At 36.1% G+C, this 18,716-nt stretch overlaps 3 protein-coding genes across 6 annotated transcripts in view; 2 read left to right on the forward strand and 1 right to left on the reverse strand.

Moving 5' to 3' along the window:
- Positions 1–633: 633 nt before the first annotated feature.
- Positions 634–8,329, reverse strand: LOC111472571 (1-acyl-sn-glycerol-3-phosphate acyltransferase 1, chloroplastic-like). Of its 3 annotated transcripts, none has more exons than XM_023118176.1 (9): positions 8,136–8,329; positions 7,713–7,856; positions 7,567–7,610; positions 3,222–3,288; positions 2,275–2,466; positions 1,756–2,162; positions 1,522–1,623; positions 1,090–1,385; positions 634–995 (listed from the first exon to the last, which is right to left on the reverse strand). In XM_023118176.1, the coding sequence occupies exons 2-8, from the start codon at positions 7,765–7,767 to the stop codon at positions 1,170–1,172; spliced, it is 1,083 nt and encodes a 360-aa protein (XP_022973944.1). In that variant the 5' UTR covers positions 7,768–7,856; positions 8,136–8,329; the 3' UTR covers positions 634–995; positions 1,090–1,169. The 3 variants fall into 3 exon arrangements, with proteins under 3 accessions (XP_022973944.1, XP_022973943.1, XP_022973942.1); XM_023118175.1 differs by having other exon boundaries at positions 8,120–8,329; XM_023118174.1 differs by having other exon boundaries at positions 7,713–7,855; positions 7,937–8,329.
- A 2,627-nt stretch (positions 8,330–10,956) lies between these two features.
- LOC111472574 (pathogenesis-related protein 1B-like) lies at positions 10,957–11,442 on the forward strand. Its single transcript, XM_023118182.1, has one exon. It carries the CDS (start codon positions 10,957–10,959, stop codon positions 11,440–11,442), a length of 486 nt encoding a protein of 161 aa, XP_022973950.1.
- A 1,159-nt stretch (positions 11,443–12,601) lies between these two features.
- The window catches only part of LOC111472568 (origin of replication complex subunit 1B-like), a 28,167-nt gene continuing 22,052 nt past the window's right edge, over positions 12,602–18,716 (forward strand). For both annotated transcript variants that reach the window (XM_023118171.1, XM_023118172.1), the window contains exons 1-3: positions 12,602–13,201; positions 16,808–17,592; positions 17,695–17,830. In XM_023118171.1, coding sequence (XP_022973939.1) covers positions 16,904–17,592; positions 17,695–17,830 — 825 coding nt within the window. In that variant the 5' untranslated portion in view covers positions 12,602–13,201; positions 16,808–16,903. The remainder of the gene's footprint in view (positions 13,202–16,807; positions 17,593–17,694; positions 17,831–18,716) is intronic.

An 18,716-nucleotide genomic window follows, 5' to 3' on the forward strand; every position in this document is an offset into this window, starting at 1 on the left:
AGCTATTTGTTTTTTATATATATATATATATATATATATATATATATATATATATATATATATATATATATATATATATATATATGTTTTTAATATTTACTGTTGCATGGAGACGACCATATATTCCATGATTGTAAATTGAAACCTCTACCTACCACGTTATCAATACCACTTCTTATATTCAATTTCAGGCTACACGGACTACCTGTACTCATCTTTTAACATAAATGAATTGTATGAATGTGCATAAAAGAAATCATTTGTGAACATATAAACCAAAAAAGTTCGATTGCTACTAACCCTATAAATTTAAGTCGATATCCACAAACTAACCATATAAAAGTGGTGGAGAGGCACTAATCCTTAAAGCTCTATATAATAAATAAAATCGAACTTAGAACAAGAGAGGACATGTTGAGCATGTGACCATAAAAAAAAACAACACCCTAAACGAACATAGATACGACATCGTATGCTGAGGAGATCAATCAACCTTTACACATAAAAGATGATCAATCACTAATTCAAGATGTTCAAAAGTAATTAAAAATCCATTGCTCGAGTAACAACCTGCGAAAGATGCACAATGAAAAGCTGCATCGAGTAAAGTCAGAAGGAAAAAAGGCACCAAAATTTAGAAAATTGCTTGGCCACTGCCAATACTGAGCCAACCCAAACCCCATCAAAAAAATATACAATTACCATACCGCAAAAAAAATCTGCAGGGTCCTTGACGACCAAAAGATATATATTCGAAAGACTTTTACAATTTTTCTTTTCATTCATCTGATGATGCAAAACTACGAACCAAATTCAAAATTCTTTTGCGTTTGTACAATCCAAAAAGTACTCGTGCAGGTCCTATAAGGCCTTTAAATCTCTTCACTTCCTCCATTGATATACATTCTCACCAGAACGTTTTACAAACTTGAACCCAAATCCCAATAATCAATCAAGCCACCTATAGCCACTACTGCTTGCTTGTTCATCAAACACTAGAATATGTGGACGAGATGATATGCAAAACAATGAAGTGTATGAGATGATATGCAAAAGAAATAATACCCTGAAATGAAGAGAAATTGTTACCTCGTAAAAAGTATAGATACTCCACATCAGGTGATTAAAATCTGAGTAATGAAATCAAAAATCACTTTCAACAGACGACCTCAACATTGTTTACTCAGGGCATCTGCAATTACATTTCTAGCTTCATTACACAATGCTTCTGGATCAATTCCGACGACAGGCTTGTGGATAACGACTTTCACGGATCCCATATTCAAGATCCCTTCAAATCCCGGTGGCATAATGCTACCAGTTCCCATGAGTGTAATGGGTACAACGGGCACTTTGGTCTTTGCTGCAACACTGAATGCTCCTTTCTACAAACCATATATTTTTTGAAAATTAGAAGATATTTAATTAGAGAAAACTATGCATGCAAAAAGACACAAACAGATTTTTATGCTTTTTAACCAATTGTATCTAACAATGGTTTGAAATATGATGTTCAGTTACCTTGAAAGCACCTAATTTTCCATCCTTACTACGCGTTCCCTCAGGAAAGAAAAATACAGATGCACCCTTCCTTATAAGCTCCATGCACTGCTTCAGACAGTCCTTCATTAAAAAATTAACCAACTTTTAAGTAATAACCCAGGAACATTCTTAACCATGAAAAAAAGTTAAAACATTTCAAAGGTTCCAACTAATAAACTGTGCAAAGTCCAAACAGATTATGAAAGAAAGTACCAATTGGCTTCTGCTATCCATGCGCTTCAAAGGAATGACACCCATCATAAACATAGCCCAACCAATAATTGGAAAGAGAAATATTGCAGTCTTGCTAATGAACTTAAAGCTTCTGCCAAGGGTAAGAAGTGTATATATGTCTAGAAAGCTCTGATGGTTGGAAACGTACACAGCAGGAGAATTTGAAGAGGGCAAATTCTCCAACCCTTCATATTTGATCCTAAAAAATGGAGCGATGCTCAAACTTGCCCACATTTTAGCAATTGTGTAATGAATTCTTCTGCGGTATCTATCCATCAATAACACAATTGGATGTGCCCCCAGCATAAGCATAAAGAGAAAAATAGCAGTAATTGCAGTAGTAGCATAAAAGCATGCTCCTCTGACTTTTGAGCTCAATGGTACTTCTGCACTTTAGGTAGTTAAAAACAAAATAAAATTGGAATTAGACAGATAAGATAGCAGGTCAAAAGAAAAGAAAAAGGTACAAAACGGAAACAAAAGTCATCCAAGAGAGACCTGATAATGGATAACCAGCTTCATGAGTTCCCATTTTTGCAACTCCTGACCTAACAAGGACGTACCGGGGGTTTCTTTTTCCACTAAGCAATTTGTTGTACCAAGGATTGTATAGATTTTTGTTCGGAGTAAGATAACACCAAGAGACGCCAGCACATTGTCTGACGATGGATGAGAAGCAATAACGTTGAGCTGTAGATCATGGGGAAACATCAAAGCCTTGGCTAAAATTAACTTTCTATATGAAAATTATAATGAAAACATATTGTTTACCGAACCCATACATCAAATTTCCACACATTCTCCGAAGAACAAAATTTATGTAGCATTTCATGAAAATATTTGTGTCAAAATAACATGCTATTGCAACTGAATCAAATGAAATGGGTCTTTCCTTGAAGGAAAATTCATGCCAATGAATCATGATTCAAATATATCCAGAGTGTTTTAAAACCCCATTGATTTCCTGATGACAAAGTCAAGATGTATAGAATTTCTTGCATGGTCGTAGAATCAGCAGGTGATCAAAAGAATTGCAAATAGAACAAAATTAAATGAGCAACAATCGATCGATAATTTTAATATTTCGCTAGTAAGTGATCAAGAAAAATTTACCCATGAACAATTGCACAGCATCTAACACATTTCACTTCACATGTAAGCAAACTATAGGCAAAAGTTCTGTGATATAATCTCTTCTGGTGTATCTAGTCGAGGATGAAAAACAACTATACTTGATGATGAAATGATAAAGCATGAATCATTTTACAATATTGAAAAGGTCATAAATTTCTGTTGGTCTAGGCCAGTAAATGCTGCTAAAATACCATTGTAGAAAAAGGTAGCGAAAACTATTGAGCCGCACAAAAAAAAGTGTCATGTTAAAGTTAAGTTCTTTTACAGAAGAAATTAACTAGAAAAAGATTTCTTAGCGAGGAATAACTTACCAGCATTTCTCAAATTTGCTTGTTGATGTAGAGAGGACCTATATCGAAGACCCCTAGACGAATTAATCTGCAATTGAAGTGTTAATTAACATTCTCATGATTCAAATACTAACAATGCAAAACACCAAGATGGGCATCTCTCTCTACTTCCCCCTCTCTTCTCCATCCCATTCTAGTGACCTCACCACCCTTCACCATGCTTCTACAACCGCCCGCTTCCTTGAACATGGTTGTTTCAATCAGTACAGCCAAATGCGCTATTGAGTGAGCACAAGGTGTTTATCCTTTAAGGGTGCATGAATAGAAGAAGCCAGTAAGGTAGAACACCAAACAACCTTTATCTTTAAAAACCAATGACCGAGAATCTCTTTGCTAAACTAGGTTGAATATCATGGAGGAAAATCATAATGAGTAAATAAAACTTAACTCGTTGTGAATGGATAGCACAACTTAAAGGCACTTCCAGTTTAAGAGGTCCCTGGACTTATATTGTCAGTGTTATTCACTAGTAATTATTTTGTCAATAGATGAGGAATCTCCAACAAAATCCAAGGGATTTTTGTGGTTTTTTTGTTTTTCGCAACTCCCCTAGGCTTCTGTGAGAGAATCCTCACTCCCCCACCGTTGTAACTCCTTTTTCATAATAAAGTTTGTGTCCTATTAAAAACTGTGCTAAAACTAAGATAATAGTTCATTTCATAAAGCAATTCAAGCCCAATTATGGAATTAGAAACACAAAATATGTAACCGTCCAAGCCCACCGCTAGCAAATATTGTCTTCTTTGGGCTTTCCTTTTCAGGATTCCCCTCAAAATTTTTAAAATGCGTCTGCTAGGGAAAGGTTTCCACACCCTTATAAAAAAAATTTCGTTCTCCTCCCCAATCAATGTGGGATCTCACAATCTACCCCATCCGGGTCCCAGCGTCCTCGCTGGCACTCATTCCATTCTTTAATCGATATGGGATCCCCTAATCCACCCCCTTCAGGGGCCAGCGTCCTTGCTAGCACACTGCCTCATGTCCACCCCCCTACAAGGCTCAGCCTCCTCACTGGCACAGCACCCGATGTCTAACTCTGATATCATTTGTAACACTCCTAATTTTCTTAACCTAATTAGTGACATCAACCACGCATGCTTAAGTCATATATGCGAAAATTTATAATAAACATCTTTAAAATAAGGTCATGACTTGCATAATGAGCTCAAAACATGAAATTCAACCATTTTAAACAAATCGTGCTTTAATCTGACCTATCAAACTAACAGTACAATACCTAACAACTACTAACTGAAACTCAATGCGACCTATCATCTACTAATTTAAAATTCAAAACAATCACTACCCTATTATGCTCTAAATTGACTTGCATGGTCTTCCCAACGTTCACCGTCATCCTTGCATAGGAGCTTTTCCTTTACCTGAAAAGTCCTCAATAAGTCACCCAACTGTTGCTTCCTTGAGCTGATCGAATAAGTCCTCAATGCGTGGAAGGGGATACTTGTCTTCACCGTTTTTTTGTTCAGCTCCCTGTAACTGATACACAAGCACATCGAGCAATCCTTTCTTTTAAAAAATAACACCGGCGCACCCCATGAAGATACGTTGTGTCTAATAAATCCTTTATCCAATAGCTCATGTAGTTGTGTCTTAAGTTCTTTAGTTCAGCTAGCGCTATATAATACGGGGCCTTAGACATAGGACCGGTACTTGGTTCCAACTCTATTCCAAAATCAACCTCTCGTGACGGAGAAATTCCTGACAAATCCTTTGGGAACACATCTGAGAATTCATTTGTAACTGGTACTGGGGCTAAGGGAGTTTCTTCCTTTTCGATATTCACGACGCTGCCTAGTATAGCCCACGCTCCGTGGTGAACTAACTTTTTCGCCTTCATCATCGAATCACTTTAGGCATAACTCCCAGACACGTACCCTTGAAGTTGAAACTAGTCTTGAACGGTGGCGTAAACACTTCTTTATTGTAACAATCTATGCTAGCATGATTTTTTGTTAACCAATCCATTCCCAATATTACATCATAAACAGTTATGTCAACTACCATTAGAACTACCTCTAGGCTAACTCCTGATATTATCACATGACCATCTTTTATTTTATAAACACCAATCAAATCCACCCCTATCGGGGTGCTAACAGAGAATTCATGCAACAAAGGTTCTAATACAAATTTTTCTTAACTAACGAAAACAACAGATAAAAATGAATCCGTAGATCCCGAATCAAACAGTGTTAAAGCAAGGTAACCAAGAACGAATAGAGTACCTGTCACCACTGCATCAGGATTTTCAGTCTCCTTATTGGTAGAGGCATAAGTTCTCGTTGGATGACGGTTCTGAGAAGGACAATCCACAATGCTCAACCCCCTCTGCTAATTTCCAGAATCATTCGCGCGACCTCATGGGCAATCCTTGGCCATGTAACCCTCCTTTCCACATCGAAAGCAAGCTCTAGTGTATGCCAAACATTGACCCAGTAATTCTTCCCACATTCATAACATTTGGGTCTGTTATCTAGTCTACTTTCATTCTTTTGTTGACCACGCCTAGAATCTCGATGTTGTCTGTTAGGTCATTGTTGTGGCCGTGATGAAGGTGGATTTTGACGATCAACCTAGTCATGACATCGCTTCTGTCCCACAATCGGTGGAGGTTCTCAAGATTCATCAACCCCCTCCATGGCCTTAGCTACTATTAGGGCGGAAGCATATGTATTAGGCACTATCATCTCAACTGTACGGCAGATCTTCTTGTCCAATCCTAGTATGAACCTCTGTATCGTTTGATAATCAGTGTTCACCAACTCTAGGGCGAAGCGTTTCATTCTCGTAAACTCCCTGGCATAAGTGGTAACAAAATGCCCCCTTTGACAGTTGTGTGAATTCTTGCTGCTTACGAAACTGAGCATCCTCAGGGTAGTACTCCTCCATAAAGGCATCCTTGAATTTCGCCCATGAGATTACACCTCCCTAAAGACTAATAATCTCACAGGTGGACTGCCACCATAATTCTGCATCCTCTCGCAGCATGAACACTACACATTGCACCTTCTGATCATTTGGGCGGTTCAGAACCGGTCCTATCTCTTAGTGATATCGATGATGAAGGCGAAAAAGTTAGTTCGGCACAGAGCGTGGGCTATACTAGCCAGCACCGTGAATACCAAAAAGAAGAAACTCTCTTAACAGCAATGCCAGATGCAAATGAATCCACATATGTGTTCTCAGAGAATTTTCCTGGAATTCCTCCGTCACAAGATGTTGATTTTGGAATAGAGTTGGAACCAAGTATCGATTCTATCTCTAAGGCCCTGTATCGTATGGCAGAAGCTGAACTGAAAGAACTCAACTAGGAGTTGTTGGATAAAGGATTAACTAGGAGCTGTTGGATAAAGGATTTATTAGACCCAGTGTATCTCCCCGGGGTGTGTTAGTGTTATTTGTTAAGAAAAAGGATAGCTCAATGCGCTTGTGCATCGATTACAGGGAGCTGAACAAAAGATCGGTGAAGAACAAGTATCCCCTTCCACACATTGAGAACTTATTCAATCAGCTCAAGGAAACAATAGTGGGATGACTTATTGAGTATTTCATATAAAGCTCCTATGCACGGATGACAGTGAATGCTGAGAAGGCCATGGAAGTCAAATTAGAGCATAATAGGGCAGTTGATTGCTTTAAATTTTAAATTTAGGGCAGCTGATTGCTTTAAATTTTAAATTAGTAGATAATAAGTTGCATTCAATTTCAGTTAGTAGTTGTTAGGTATTTTACTACGATTTAATTTGTGTTTAAAACTATGTTAGGTTGAATTAATTTATGTTTAAAACTATGTTAGGTTGAATTAATTTATGTTTAAAACTATGTCAGGTTGAATTAATTTATGTTTAAAACTATGTCAGGTTGAATTAATTTATGTTTAAAACTATGTCAGGTTGAATTTCATGTTTTGAACTTGGGACTTATTGTAAAGATGTTTAGTATGAATTTCCGTATATATGACTTGGGTTGATGTCACTAATTAGGTTAAGAAAATTAAGAGGCTTACAAAATATTCCCAAATGTTAGACTCAGCAGATCCAACAGAGAAAAAAAATATGTCTAGATAATGAATTCTATGTCCTTTAGGTTTGAGGCTTTTGGTTTTTACTCAGAAACTAGCACCACCAGAGTTCATCTCGCACTAGGTTAGCTACAATAAGCATTCGAGAGAACAGCTACAAGAATACAGCAAAACAGAGTGCAGGGTTTAAACCTTCCAACAAATATATAGAACAAACCAGTACAATGAAACAAAAGTGATAAATAGATTTACTAAAATGCTTACTGGCAGAGAAGATGAAGCACTGGAAAACCCAAGCTCTTGGTAACCTAAACATTTGATCCAACAGAATTGCATTGCATCGATTAGAAACAAATAAAATTGTGAACCCATAAGAAAAAAAAAATAAAGGAAAAAAATCTCTAAACCACCATAGCCATGAAGAGGGAGCGAAGCCCCGTGGCGAGAGAGAGAAACGGCTTCCATGGACAAAACACGAGCAAAGCTTGAGCAGAAGAAGGGTTTCACAAAACAGAGCCGCTCTATTTCATGAGAAATTGCGTCTAAGCTTAGGCTGAGAATTAAAAAAAAGAAAAAAATGATAAACAACCCAATGATTCTAAAATCATGTGACGAAGACAAGAACTCCAATCACCATAGCTAAGTCGAACACGCTTGCATACAAACATCGACAATTTAAGCCCAGAAACAAACTTGGGATGAGATGATATTGGTTCAATCAGATGAATCAGAACAAAAGGTAGAAAACCATGATGTTGGACGGAATATTCAACAGGACTTTGCAAGGTAGAGTTGTTGATGAATTGAAGTGATTAGCAGAACCGAGAGAATAGAGAACCCAGAAATGGCGGACGATACAGAAAGTGAAGAGACAAGGGTAGGGCAAAAGCTCTTCTTCTTCTTCTTGCAGAAGAAATCACAAGGAGTGGGCAATATTCGTATCTGTACAAAGGGTATTTGATCGCAATCAGTATCAGTATGGGCTCTGGGGATGGCCACTCTCGATAACAGTAAGAGCCGGTTCGGTTTGGACTTTTTCTTCGGAGCATATCCGTCTTTTCATAAATTAAAATAAATAAATAAATAAATAAATAAATGACGTAGTTCAAAACACAAAATTCAACCTAACTCGTTCAACAACTAAAACCAGAAAAATTAAATGCAAAGTTTATTATTCAAAACGTTTATTATTCAAGACGAAACTCAAATAAAACATTTGTTGTTTTATAAAGCCCTCATTCCAACTTCTATGGTCTTCACAATGTTCACCGTCAACCGTTCATGGGAGCCCTACCTTTACCTGAGATACTCAGTAAGTCACTCCACTGTTGGGGTTAAGTGTACAATACACATACAAAACACATGCAAATCACATGCAAAACATGAGTGGGACCGTCTTCCATTCACTTTATATCACCTTATGTCCTGTTTTATCCAGGCATGGTGGATGTGTAGTACTTCTCCACACACGGCCCCACGTACATGTACATAGGCCCACCAGGCGGGCTCATATACAAACTCCCTAGGCATGGCATGGTCGAGCACAACATATTACACGTCACCAGACATCACGGAAAAGAAAAGGCCTGCATGATATTGAACGTACACGTCCATACCATCATAACATAATGAGAAAGTATCCCTATGCACGTGACACACACATGCATAAGGTCCCATGACGTACCTTACATGGCATAATACATATTACGTTTCATTCCCTTTTTGCATTTCATAGCATGGCTCACTTAAGCGGGGTGTATGCATAGCAACATTCTTCAGTCCATCACATTCATAGCATGTAAAACTTTCATAGTATTCATAGCATATCAATTCATTCATGGAAACCGTGTAATAGGTTGCATGCATACATAGTATACCATTCATGACAATACAAGAACACATAGGCATGACATAACATTGACAATTCACATTAAATATGGCGCATGCAAAGGTCACAGGACATGCACCATCATACATATAGTAAGTTAACTCCAACAATACAATCACTTACCTCGTTGGCCTTGGCCAAAGTTTACCCCCGATGAGATACTTTCCTCGTTACTACAATCTCAACGCCTAACTATTTCATATAAAAACCACATAACAGGCTAGGGTTTATTCACATCATAGTTAAGCTTAAGCTAAACCTCTTGTTTAATTACGTAAGTACGCCCCTAAAGTAATCTAATTTGGCAATTAAGAGTCATACAAAAATAACTCCAGAAATAGGGTCAAAAACCTAGTAATAGGTATATTATATGTATATTGAGCCGCCAAGCCGAGTCGAGAGGAGCCACCTGGTCACGTGGAAGCCAAGAACGTGCAGCGTAGGCTGCTGGTCTTCCCACGAGTCTGAATGAGCTTGGGCCCGGGCTTACGTCTGGTTGTGAGCGGTGGGCCGACGTTTTCACACAGGCCGATACAGAAGGTCGTGGGCAGATTGAGTTTTGGGTTGTGAGCTGGGTTGGGTGGTGTGTGCTAGCTAAAATGTTTAATTAATACCCTTCAATTTATCCGGTTTTAAAAATGCCTTAAAAATTTTAAAATAACATTTACATCCTTAACCTCTATTAAAAGAAGTTCAAAATTTTTTTGACTATTAATATATGACGAAAACTTCTATCAATATTTTATAGATCACTTTTTTATTTATATTTTTTAATTTAAGAGTATTGATATTACTTTTGAACGTTTATGGGTACTTTTGAAATGTGGTATTCTGCCTATATTCTAACGGTAAGATCCCATATCGATTGGAGAGATGAACGAACCATTTCTTAGAAGGGTGTGAAAAATTCTCTCTAGCAGACTAGTTTAAAAATCGTGAGGTTGACAATATGTACTAGTGGTGAACTTGAGCTGTTACCCCGACAATAAATATATATTTGAACTTTTAAAGGTAGGTTTAAATTTTTTAAAAAATTATCATGAAACTTTTCAAAATGTATATTTTAAATTAATTTAGCCAATTTTATAAACCAAATCTTTATTGTCTGTTAAATTTAAAAATAAATAATATGAGAACTTAAAAATAATATCTTCTGTGTGAGACCATACATAACCAATCACTATACTTTTCAAAGATTGGGCCAAGTGTTTTTTATTTTTTATCTTCTATTTTTAATTTATAAAAGTGGCCCAACTATAAATAGCCACCTAATGAGATATTTTGAAGGTTATAAAATAAAGATAAAATTGTTTATCGGTGTTATATTTCTGGCCACTATCAATATTTTTTTAATGTAAATTTAGATACGTAACAATTTATCGAATATATTTATATACTCATTTATATTACTCAATCCTAAGATACCAAGTGATGAAAGAGTGGTAAAATTAAGAGGCTATTAAATCAGTTAGATCAAAGTCTCTCGTAATATATTTTATGTTCCCTCGTAATTATAAATAAATGATTGGTTATTTTATGATTTTAGTAAAAATACTCCTTTTATAATTAACTATAAGAAAAATGAAAATTGTGATAATGAAAAAAATGTTGATATGGACAAGGCAAACATAAAGTTTTTCAAATTAAATAATACACCATAAGAACATGATTTCAAAATTCCATGCTTATAAATAGAGAAACCATGGTGAACCCACCTCTCTCCACAACTATTTCCATTCATTTTAATTCCAATCTTTAAAATCGAAATGAGTATGCTAAAACTCTCTTGGTCTCTCTTTTATGTTTTGAGTATCACTATATTTTCCTTCTCTCTTGGTCAAGATCTACCTCGAGACTATGTTGATGCCCACAATGTTGTTCGTGCCCAAGTTGGTGTCGAGCCTATCCAATGGGACGAGGAATTGGCAAACTATGCTATGCAATATGCTGACAAACGTAGTAGTGATTGCCTACTATTGCATTCTTACGGGCCTTATGGAGAGAATCTTGCAATGAGTACCGGTGAAATGTTTGGTATTGAAGGAGTTCAAATGTGGGTGGATGAAGAACAGTTCTATGATTATGACTCCAATACATGCGTTGATGACGAAATGTGTGGCCACTACACTCAAGTGGTATGGAGGAACTCGATGAGAGTTGGATGTGCGAAAGTTAGTTGTAACAATCGAGGTGTATTCATCATTTGTAGTTATGATCCACCCGGCAATGTCATAGGCGAGTGGCCATACTAAAGGATCCTTCCATTAAAACAATCCTGACGAGTTTGAGTTTTACATTATGGTTATGAGAAGATATTTACATGTTTATAAATAAAATAATATAAGATTGTTAATTGATCGTGATTTACTACTATTATTAATAAAATGTTAAACGTATGTGTTTGTATCATTTCTCAATTATGATAGTAATATCCTTTTTATAATTTATTTATTTAATATCCATAGTAGAATCGAGTAGGTTACTTGCTGATCGTGTCATACGAAGGCCATACTTTTCAATTTCACATGAAAACAATTAGAGGCGTAAGAAGCTGAACTAGTTTAGGTTTGATTTTTCTTTTTTCAAAAATTAATCTCGGATTAAACCAAACCATTTTGTTCTGCTGTGAAATATTGAGTTTTTTTTTTTGTCATAGAGATAATTGCTTTGTTATTACAAAATCTCTCTGTCTCCTTTTTGCTCAATGAGTAACAAACGATGAATGATCGACAATAAGTGACAGACACTGGGCCAACGACAAATGATGAGCAAGCCTAATAGAGGTTTAATTTTGGAGAGAATAAAGGAAAGAGAGAAGAGTTTGCGTTGATGTGTGTCGTATGAAAAACCTTGGAAAATATATAGTCATTTCTATTTGGGGTGAACTGAGAATTTGGTGAACCACTCAATCCAATACCAATCGATTTGAAATGATTTTTGAAATCAAGTTAGATTGAAATAAATTAATAACTACCATTTTCAATTTTTCCATAAGAAACTTTTAATTAAATCTCAAATTTCTAATTTTAAAATTTTAATTAAATCCATTTGGGTTAGTGGAGAATTTTTTTTGGATTTGGTGGGTGACATCCACCAATCCAATTCAATTTAATCAAAATAATCCAATTCGACAAATTGGGTTGAATTGAGTTATTAAGTTATTTTTATAATTATTTAAGAAAATTCTACTAATATCAAAATATTCCTTAATCATAATCATTTTTAATTTTTATAATAATATTAAAAAAAATTCAAGTAATAAAAAAAAATCTAATCCAATACAACTGGGTACAATTTGAGTCCGTGTAATTTAAATTATTAAGAACTTATTTTTATTTTTATTATTTATTTATTGTTTTTTTTTTGTCGTTCTAAGACATAGGAAAAATAGAAGGAAAAGGACGGAAAAAAAAAAGAAAGAGTAATAACTAAATTAAAAAAATCTTTTCTTTTCCCTCTCTCTCGCGCGCGAAACATCACTGCACAGCCCTCCTCTTTCTTCGTCTTTTTCAACTCCGGCGACAGTGACGACTCCGGTAAGAGTTCGGTGACGACGCGATCACTCTCTCGGACTCCAGATATTCGAGATTGGCAGAAGACCCGACGGTAGTGATTCGAGCTCATCACCCACGCCACGATTTGCGGCATCGATTTGTGCGACTCTTTCATCTCCCCTATGTGCGGCGTCTCTCCGGCACTCTACTCACAACCGAAGACGACCCGAGTTCCCCTACGAGAAGTGCGATTTCAGCTTTTCTACGACCAATAGAGAATGCAGCGACACCCAGGTCTGTGATGACGTGATTCTAACGAATAGAGCACGGCTTCCAGCAGTTCTGTGGATAGCCGCGCGTTTGTTTCGACAACAAACTTCTCTCCAGCAATTTTCTCGACAAAATAACGAGTTTCGATTGTGAACCACAACTCGAATAACCTCCGGTCCAGATATCCCTAGCGTAAAGAGTGCGCGCTTGTACACAATAAAAACCAGCCAAGACTCCATCTTTTTTGGTAAGAATTAGTGGTTAACTACTCGTACTAAACCTTTTTGGATTCGTTATAAGTGTTGATTATTAGGCTTTAATGTTTGAATTTATATTGTTTTGAACTAGTGTCGAATTAATTGAACAAGATTTAAGACCGATGTTGGGATAAGGCTAGAGCTTACAAAAACACCTTTCAATCTAAGTTGACGTGGAAAATAGGTTGTTCCAAAATGATTTGTTTGTGGTTATTCATTAGCAAAAGACTCTCAATATGTTTGTGTGAATTCCTATATTGATTTTGATCAGTATATGAGCTTAATAAAATAGCCTGCATATCGAGAAAATACATGTTGATGGTTGATTGAAAGTACATGTCAGACAACATGATATAAACTTCATGTTTGGCTGTGGTATGCCTTGTGTGTGTTATTGGAAGTGTAAGGGTTAGTTCCTAGTAACCTAAGTAGCTGAGCAATGGTTAACAATAGTTAAGGGCCGATACGTCAAAGCTAGATATTGGAATCTTGGATAAAAATTGGGTAAAAATGGTCTAGGGTCAATACTTTAGTGTTGGGGCCCGGGTACACATCGTTAAGGACTCTTGTGTTGAGAATAGCAGATTTGGAGCCTTGGTTAAAATAATTTGAGACTACCAACCTCTTGGCCCTTGTAAACTAGAGCCTATTGAGGTATTTTCCAAGTTGAGTCTTTTCTCCCCTTTCTTTTTGCGTGGATAGGTGGACTTTAGACATTTCTTTCAAGAACTCAATTATTCAATATTTTTGGTAGCATCCCATATGGAACATTTCATGCCTGCTTTTTTTTGGTGAGCCACACGTTTAGAAAAGAAAAAGTAGATACTATTTATCAAAGCCTTCCTCTAGTCCTTGTGGATCAAAAGGAACAACAAACTCATGTTGAAACACTACATAGGGGGAGTTGAACTGAATTTGGAGGAGCTTTCACCAATAGGTGTCATGCCATGGTGAAATGCTTGATTACGATGCAAGCTTGGAAGATCATTATGCTGGGTAAAAATTTGGATATAACGAGCAATAATGATCAACTAGGCTTGTTATTGTTGCAAAGAAATTGTTATCATTTCCACTATAAATAGTAGTTGCTTTCCATGTGAGGCACATAAGTCTAACCCATCAAACATAGAAACCATATTGGTGTGCAATCTTTCTTTGTTCATGCTGCGATTCCCTTTCTCAAATAAGTATTCTATTCACAGACCTATCAACCCAACTCTTCCATCAACTTTTCATTAAACTCAAAAAAGAAAAAATGAAAAAAGGGAGAATACTAGCTCTCTGGTCTTTAACTTGGCCAGTCACTTCTACTACTAATTTGGTCATGAAAAGAAAATGACTTGGAAATTCACGTTGGCAATGTCTCTCTCATCACACCACTTATGAGCCCGCTCCTGACTCACCCACGCTTAACCATCAAAGGTATCATGAGTACTCAGGCCAAACACAGTTTAAACTGAAACTAAACTGATTTAGAAAAAATATAACTCATTAATTTTAGTTATTAGGTGGTGTGAAAAAATCAAATTGAATCCAGCCCTGATTCAACCTTGTGGCCCATATTTAGTCCAACATTAGAACAAAACGTAGCTGCTTTCCACTATTGCTTGTTCAATGAGTCAAAGCCCTGACCTCATTCACTAGTTTAAATTGAGTTTTGTTTTTCTTTATGCATCTATTAATTTTCTAGTTCAACAATGTGGATGAGAATTTGAACAGACTTTTAAGACATATATATATATATATATATATATATATATATATATATATATATATATAATTCTCCAACCAGTTGAGTGGGTAGCTTTTGTGATGACCCGTTTTTCGATGCCTCGAATCTCAGATCACCACATAGATTTAAGAAAAATGAAATAAAATAAAAATAAAATCCTTCAAATTTAAAGGTGGAAAACACAAGGAAAATTTAAGATTTAATATGCATTAAAACTGATATAAAGTTAATTAAAAATACAAAATAGCGTTCTCGAGGTTAGTTCAAATAGTTTACTCAAAATACACCAAAACAACATTTAAAGAAAATAAAACGACAAGAAAGGAAGACGACTCGATCTAAGGGTACATAGCATATATCCAACATAATATATGGGCATACAAGGGTACATAATCCCTATAGCAACTACCATACATATAGTATACATATAACCGTGTCCAACATGCTCAATCAATAGATATAAAAACATATGAGACATGCTAGAGTCATGGTCAGGTTGGGACTAATAAATATACAACTGTCCAGTATGTAAGTAGACTTTCCTGGCATAAAATGTGCCGGTTGATGAGCCTATCAATGATCATTCATATTACTATATAGCCCTTAGTCGTCCTTGATAACCCCATGAAGTCTATGGCTATATTCTCTTATTTTCGCTTCGAAATACTTAGAGATTGCAACAAACCTGGTGGTCTTTATCTCAGTGCCTTCACTTATTGGCATACTAGACAGTGAATTCTATTATATCCTTCTTCATATTGTGTCACCACTAATGCTATTTTAGGTCTTGGTAGTGCTTGGGTGCATCAACGGGTTGAAGTGCGTATTCTCGACCTAACATGGTTTGTTGTCCTTGTTGGATCAAATTTTGGGTTGTTAATTTTGTGCATTGGATCTGTCTTTGGCTTGTTGTTCTTATACGTTGGATCTGCCTTTAATTTGTTAATCTTATATGTTGGATCGATTCTTAGCTTGTTGATCTTGTACGTTGGATCGATCCTTAACTTGTTGATCTTATATAGTAGATCATCTATTGGCTTTAGGTCTTAAAGTCTCTTAATCTTCAAAGTGTCTTTGGTTTTTGAAGAGTCTTCCATCTTCAAGTTGCTGAGAATCTTCGATTTTCAAGAGCTTCAAGGAGTCTTCTGATTTTGTTGAAGTCTTCTGATTTTGTTGAAGTCTTCTGAGTGCTCTTAAATGTCTCAAGGTTCTCAATTTTCTAAATCTTAAACGTGTCGAAGTTAGGTGTATGTCTCTAGGTTCAACAATTGTTGAATATACTTACATAATGTAAATTTTAAAAATAAATATATTTAAAAAGAAATACTTCATCTTCAAAGTCCAAAAGATAGTATTTTCCATTTTTAAATAAAATCTCACAATTGTTGAATATATGTGTGCAATATATTGGCTGTATATATAGGTTTTCCAACGTGGTTCCTTCTAGTAAGTTTAAGATACTGACCTGATCACGCATATCACATTTTTGTTCCTTTGGAGATGAAAATATCTCCAAATGGAACTTGTTGGTCGACTCTTAAGTAATCACTTGAAGCTAGAACTGTATAAGAAAGAATAAAGTCGTTTGAGATTAATTTCTTATTGGTATAACGGGCAATAGTGTGAAGCATTAAACTATCATATCAGGCAATATGTATTGTGGACAAATTTAAGTTTCTTAAATTTTTTATACCTGTAGAGATTGAATTCTAACTTTCTCCAAATTATAGTGACCAAATTTGTAGTTTAACCTATTGCTTGACTTGAGTTAGAGAAAATGAGAAGTTTTACTAATGTTTCTTCCAATGTTTAGTTGAAAATTTGGGGGTGTTGTACTTAAACTCCTCCCGTTTCTCTATTGCAGACCCCTCCTTTTCCCCATCACCTGCTGAGTCGAGGAAGAAGATGCAAAGATGAGCACCTTCCCCATGTGAAATTAAGGGCACCAATTGACACAAAGATGTCTCGAAGATCGACTAGGTTAGCAGAAAATGCAAATGAATATTTGAAGAAAACAATAAATAGTGAAGCTGCAACATCATCTGGAACTAAGAGATATGGTGTATCTGGGGGAAGCCATAAATCTTCTAGAGGGAGGCCGAAGTTGAAGCGGGATAGTGAAATCAAGCTAAATGAAGTTACGTTTCCTCCTTTATCTTTTGAGCAATTAGAGGGAAAGAAGAGAAAGACTTGCAGGAAAAGCTCAGTGGTCACAAGAGCAACTGCTTCAAAGAACTTCAAGTCTGAAGGGATCAAAAAAGGGGACGGAAGATCAAGGAAGAGGGTGTATTATCAGAAAGTGGTTTTTGATGGTGGTGAATTTGAGGTTGGGGATGATGTTTATGTGAGAAGGAGAGAAGATGCAAGCTCCGACAATGAAGATCCCGAAGTTGAGGAGTGTAGAGTGTGCTTTAAGTCTGGAAAGGCTATAATGATTGAATGTGATGATTGTCTTGGTGGTTTTCATTTGAAGTGTTTGGATCCGCCCATGAAGGAAATCCCTGATGGTGATTGGATTTGTGGGTTTTGTGAGGCTACTAAAATGGGCAAAGTGGTTCAATTACCAAAGCCTCCGGCAGGTAAAAAACGGGTTAGGACAATGAGGGAGAAGCTTCTGGCAGGTGACTTGTGGGCTGCCCAAATTGAAAGGTTGATTTTTATTGACTTATTTATTCTTTTTTTGAATGTTTATAAATGTCAGCCTGATTTTCATGTGTACAATTAGTTAATTAGACTGTTGGAAATGTGCAGTTTATGGAAAGAAGTAAATGGCAACCATCACTGTAAGGTTAGATGGTATATAATCCCAGAAGAGACAGCAGCTGGAAGGCAACCACATAACTTGAAGAGAGAGCTTTATTTAACTAATGATTACGCAGATATTGAGGTAATTAATTGGGTTTTACTTATGGTTGTTGTAATCTCCTAGTGAACCTAGTTGAATTCATTTCTACGTATTTGAGATACTTCTTCTCTCTCTCTCTTTTCCTTTTGTTGTCTATATTTCCTTTTCTATTTGCTAGTTTATGTAGTTGAAAGGAAGGTCACGTATGCAATCGAAAGTCCATGTGATGTTGACAACTTTAAAGAGCTAGGTTATATGTGGAAACTAGTCACATTATTTTAGAAAGTCAAGCCATCCAGACATAATTGTTTATGCTCATAATTTTTCTTTTGCCAAGCGAGGATCGACTAATTTTCATCTTGGCTTTACATAATGGAGAGCACATGTCAATTCATTCAGCCTAGCCCAAGGACATGCCTATAGTTTTTACGTTCAATTCATATTTTCACAGAATTAGCAGCAAGGTGTGAGACCTCCATTTGGGCATGCTTGTTCAAGGAAGGGTAAAAGAGGAATTGCACACAAGATAGAGCTTTACTGTACTTGAGACGAGCACACAAGATAGAGCTGTACTGTACTAGAGATCGAATATGTTCAACCCCAGTCCTTGCCCTACTTGATTTTAGCAAACCGTTGAGTTGGTTGTGGATGCTTCAAGAATGGGTGTGGTGGCTGTATTGTCTCATCAAAATCATCCACTTGAATATTATAGTGAATTATTTAGTTCCCTTGGAGAACATATGAGCAAGAACTTTACTGAGCATTAAAACAATAAGAGCATTGTCTCTTAGGGAAAGAGTTTATACTATGTACGAACCATTTTCACTCAAACTTTTACACACACAAAAAAAAAAAAAAAAAAAAAAAAAAAAAAAAAAAAAAAAAAAAAAAAAAAAAAAAAAAAAAAAAAAAAAAAAAAAAAAAAAAA

This window comes from Cucurbita maxima, unplaced genomic scaffold (genome assembly GCF_002738345.1).
Source record: "Cucurbita maxima cultivar Rimu unplaced genomic scaffold, Cmax_1.0 Cma_Scf00079, whole genome shotgun sequence".
Taxonomy (NCBI): Eukaryota; Viridiplantae; Streptophyta; class Magnoliopsida; order Cucurbitales; family Cucurbitaceae; genus Cucurbita; species Cucurbita maxima.

Coding starts and splice junctions, on each gene's coding strand:
- LOC111472574 (XM_023118182.1), top strand. CDS start 10,957: ATGAGTATGCTAAAACTCTCTTGGTCTCTCTTTTATGTTTTGAGTATC.
- LOC111472571 (XM_023118176.1), bottom strand. CDS start 7,767: ATGGAAGCCGTTTCTCTCTCTCGCCACGGGGCTTCGCTCCCTCTTCAT. Junction 2,467..3,221: donor AGCAAATTTGAGAAATGCTG/GTAAGTTATTCC, acceptor CATGATCTACAG/CTCAACGTTATTGCTTCTCA. Junction 2,163..2,274: donor AGCTGGTTATCCATTATCAG/GTCTCTCTTGGA, acceptor CCTAAAGTGCAG/AAGTACCATTGAGCTCAAAA.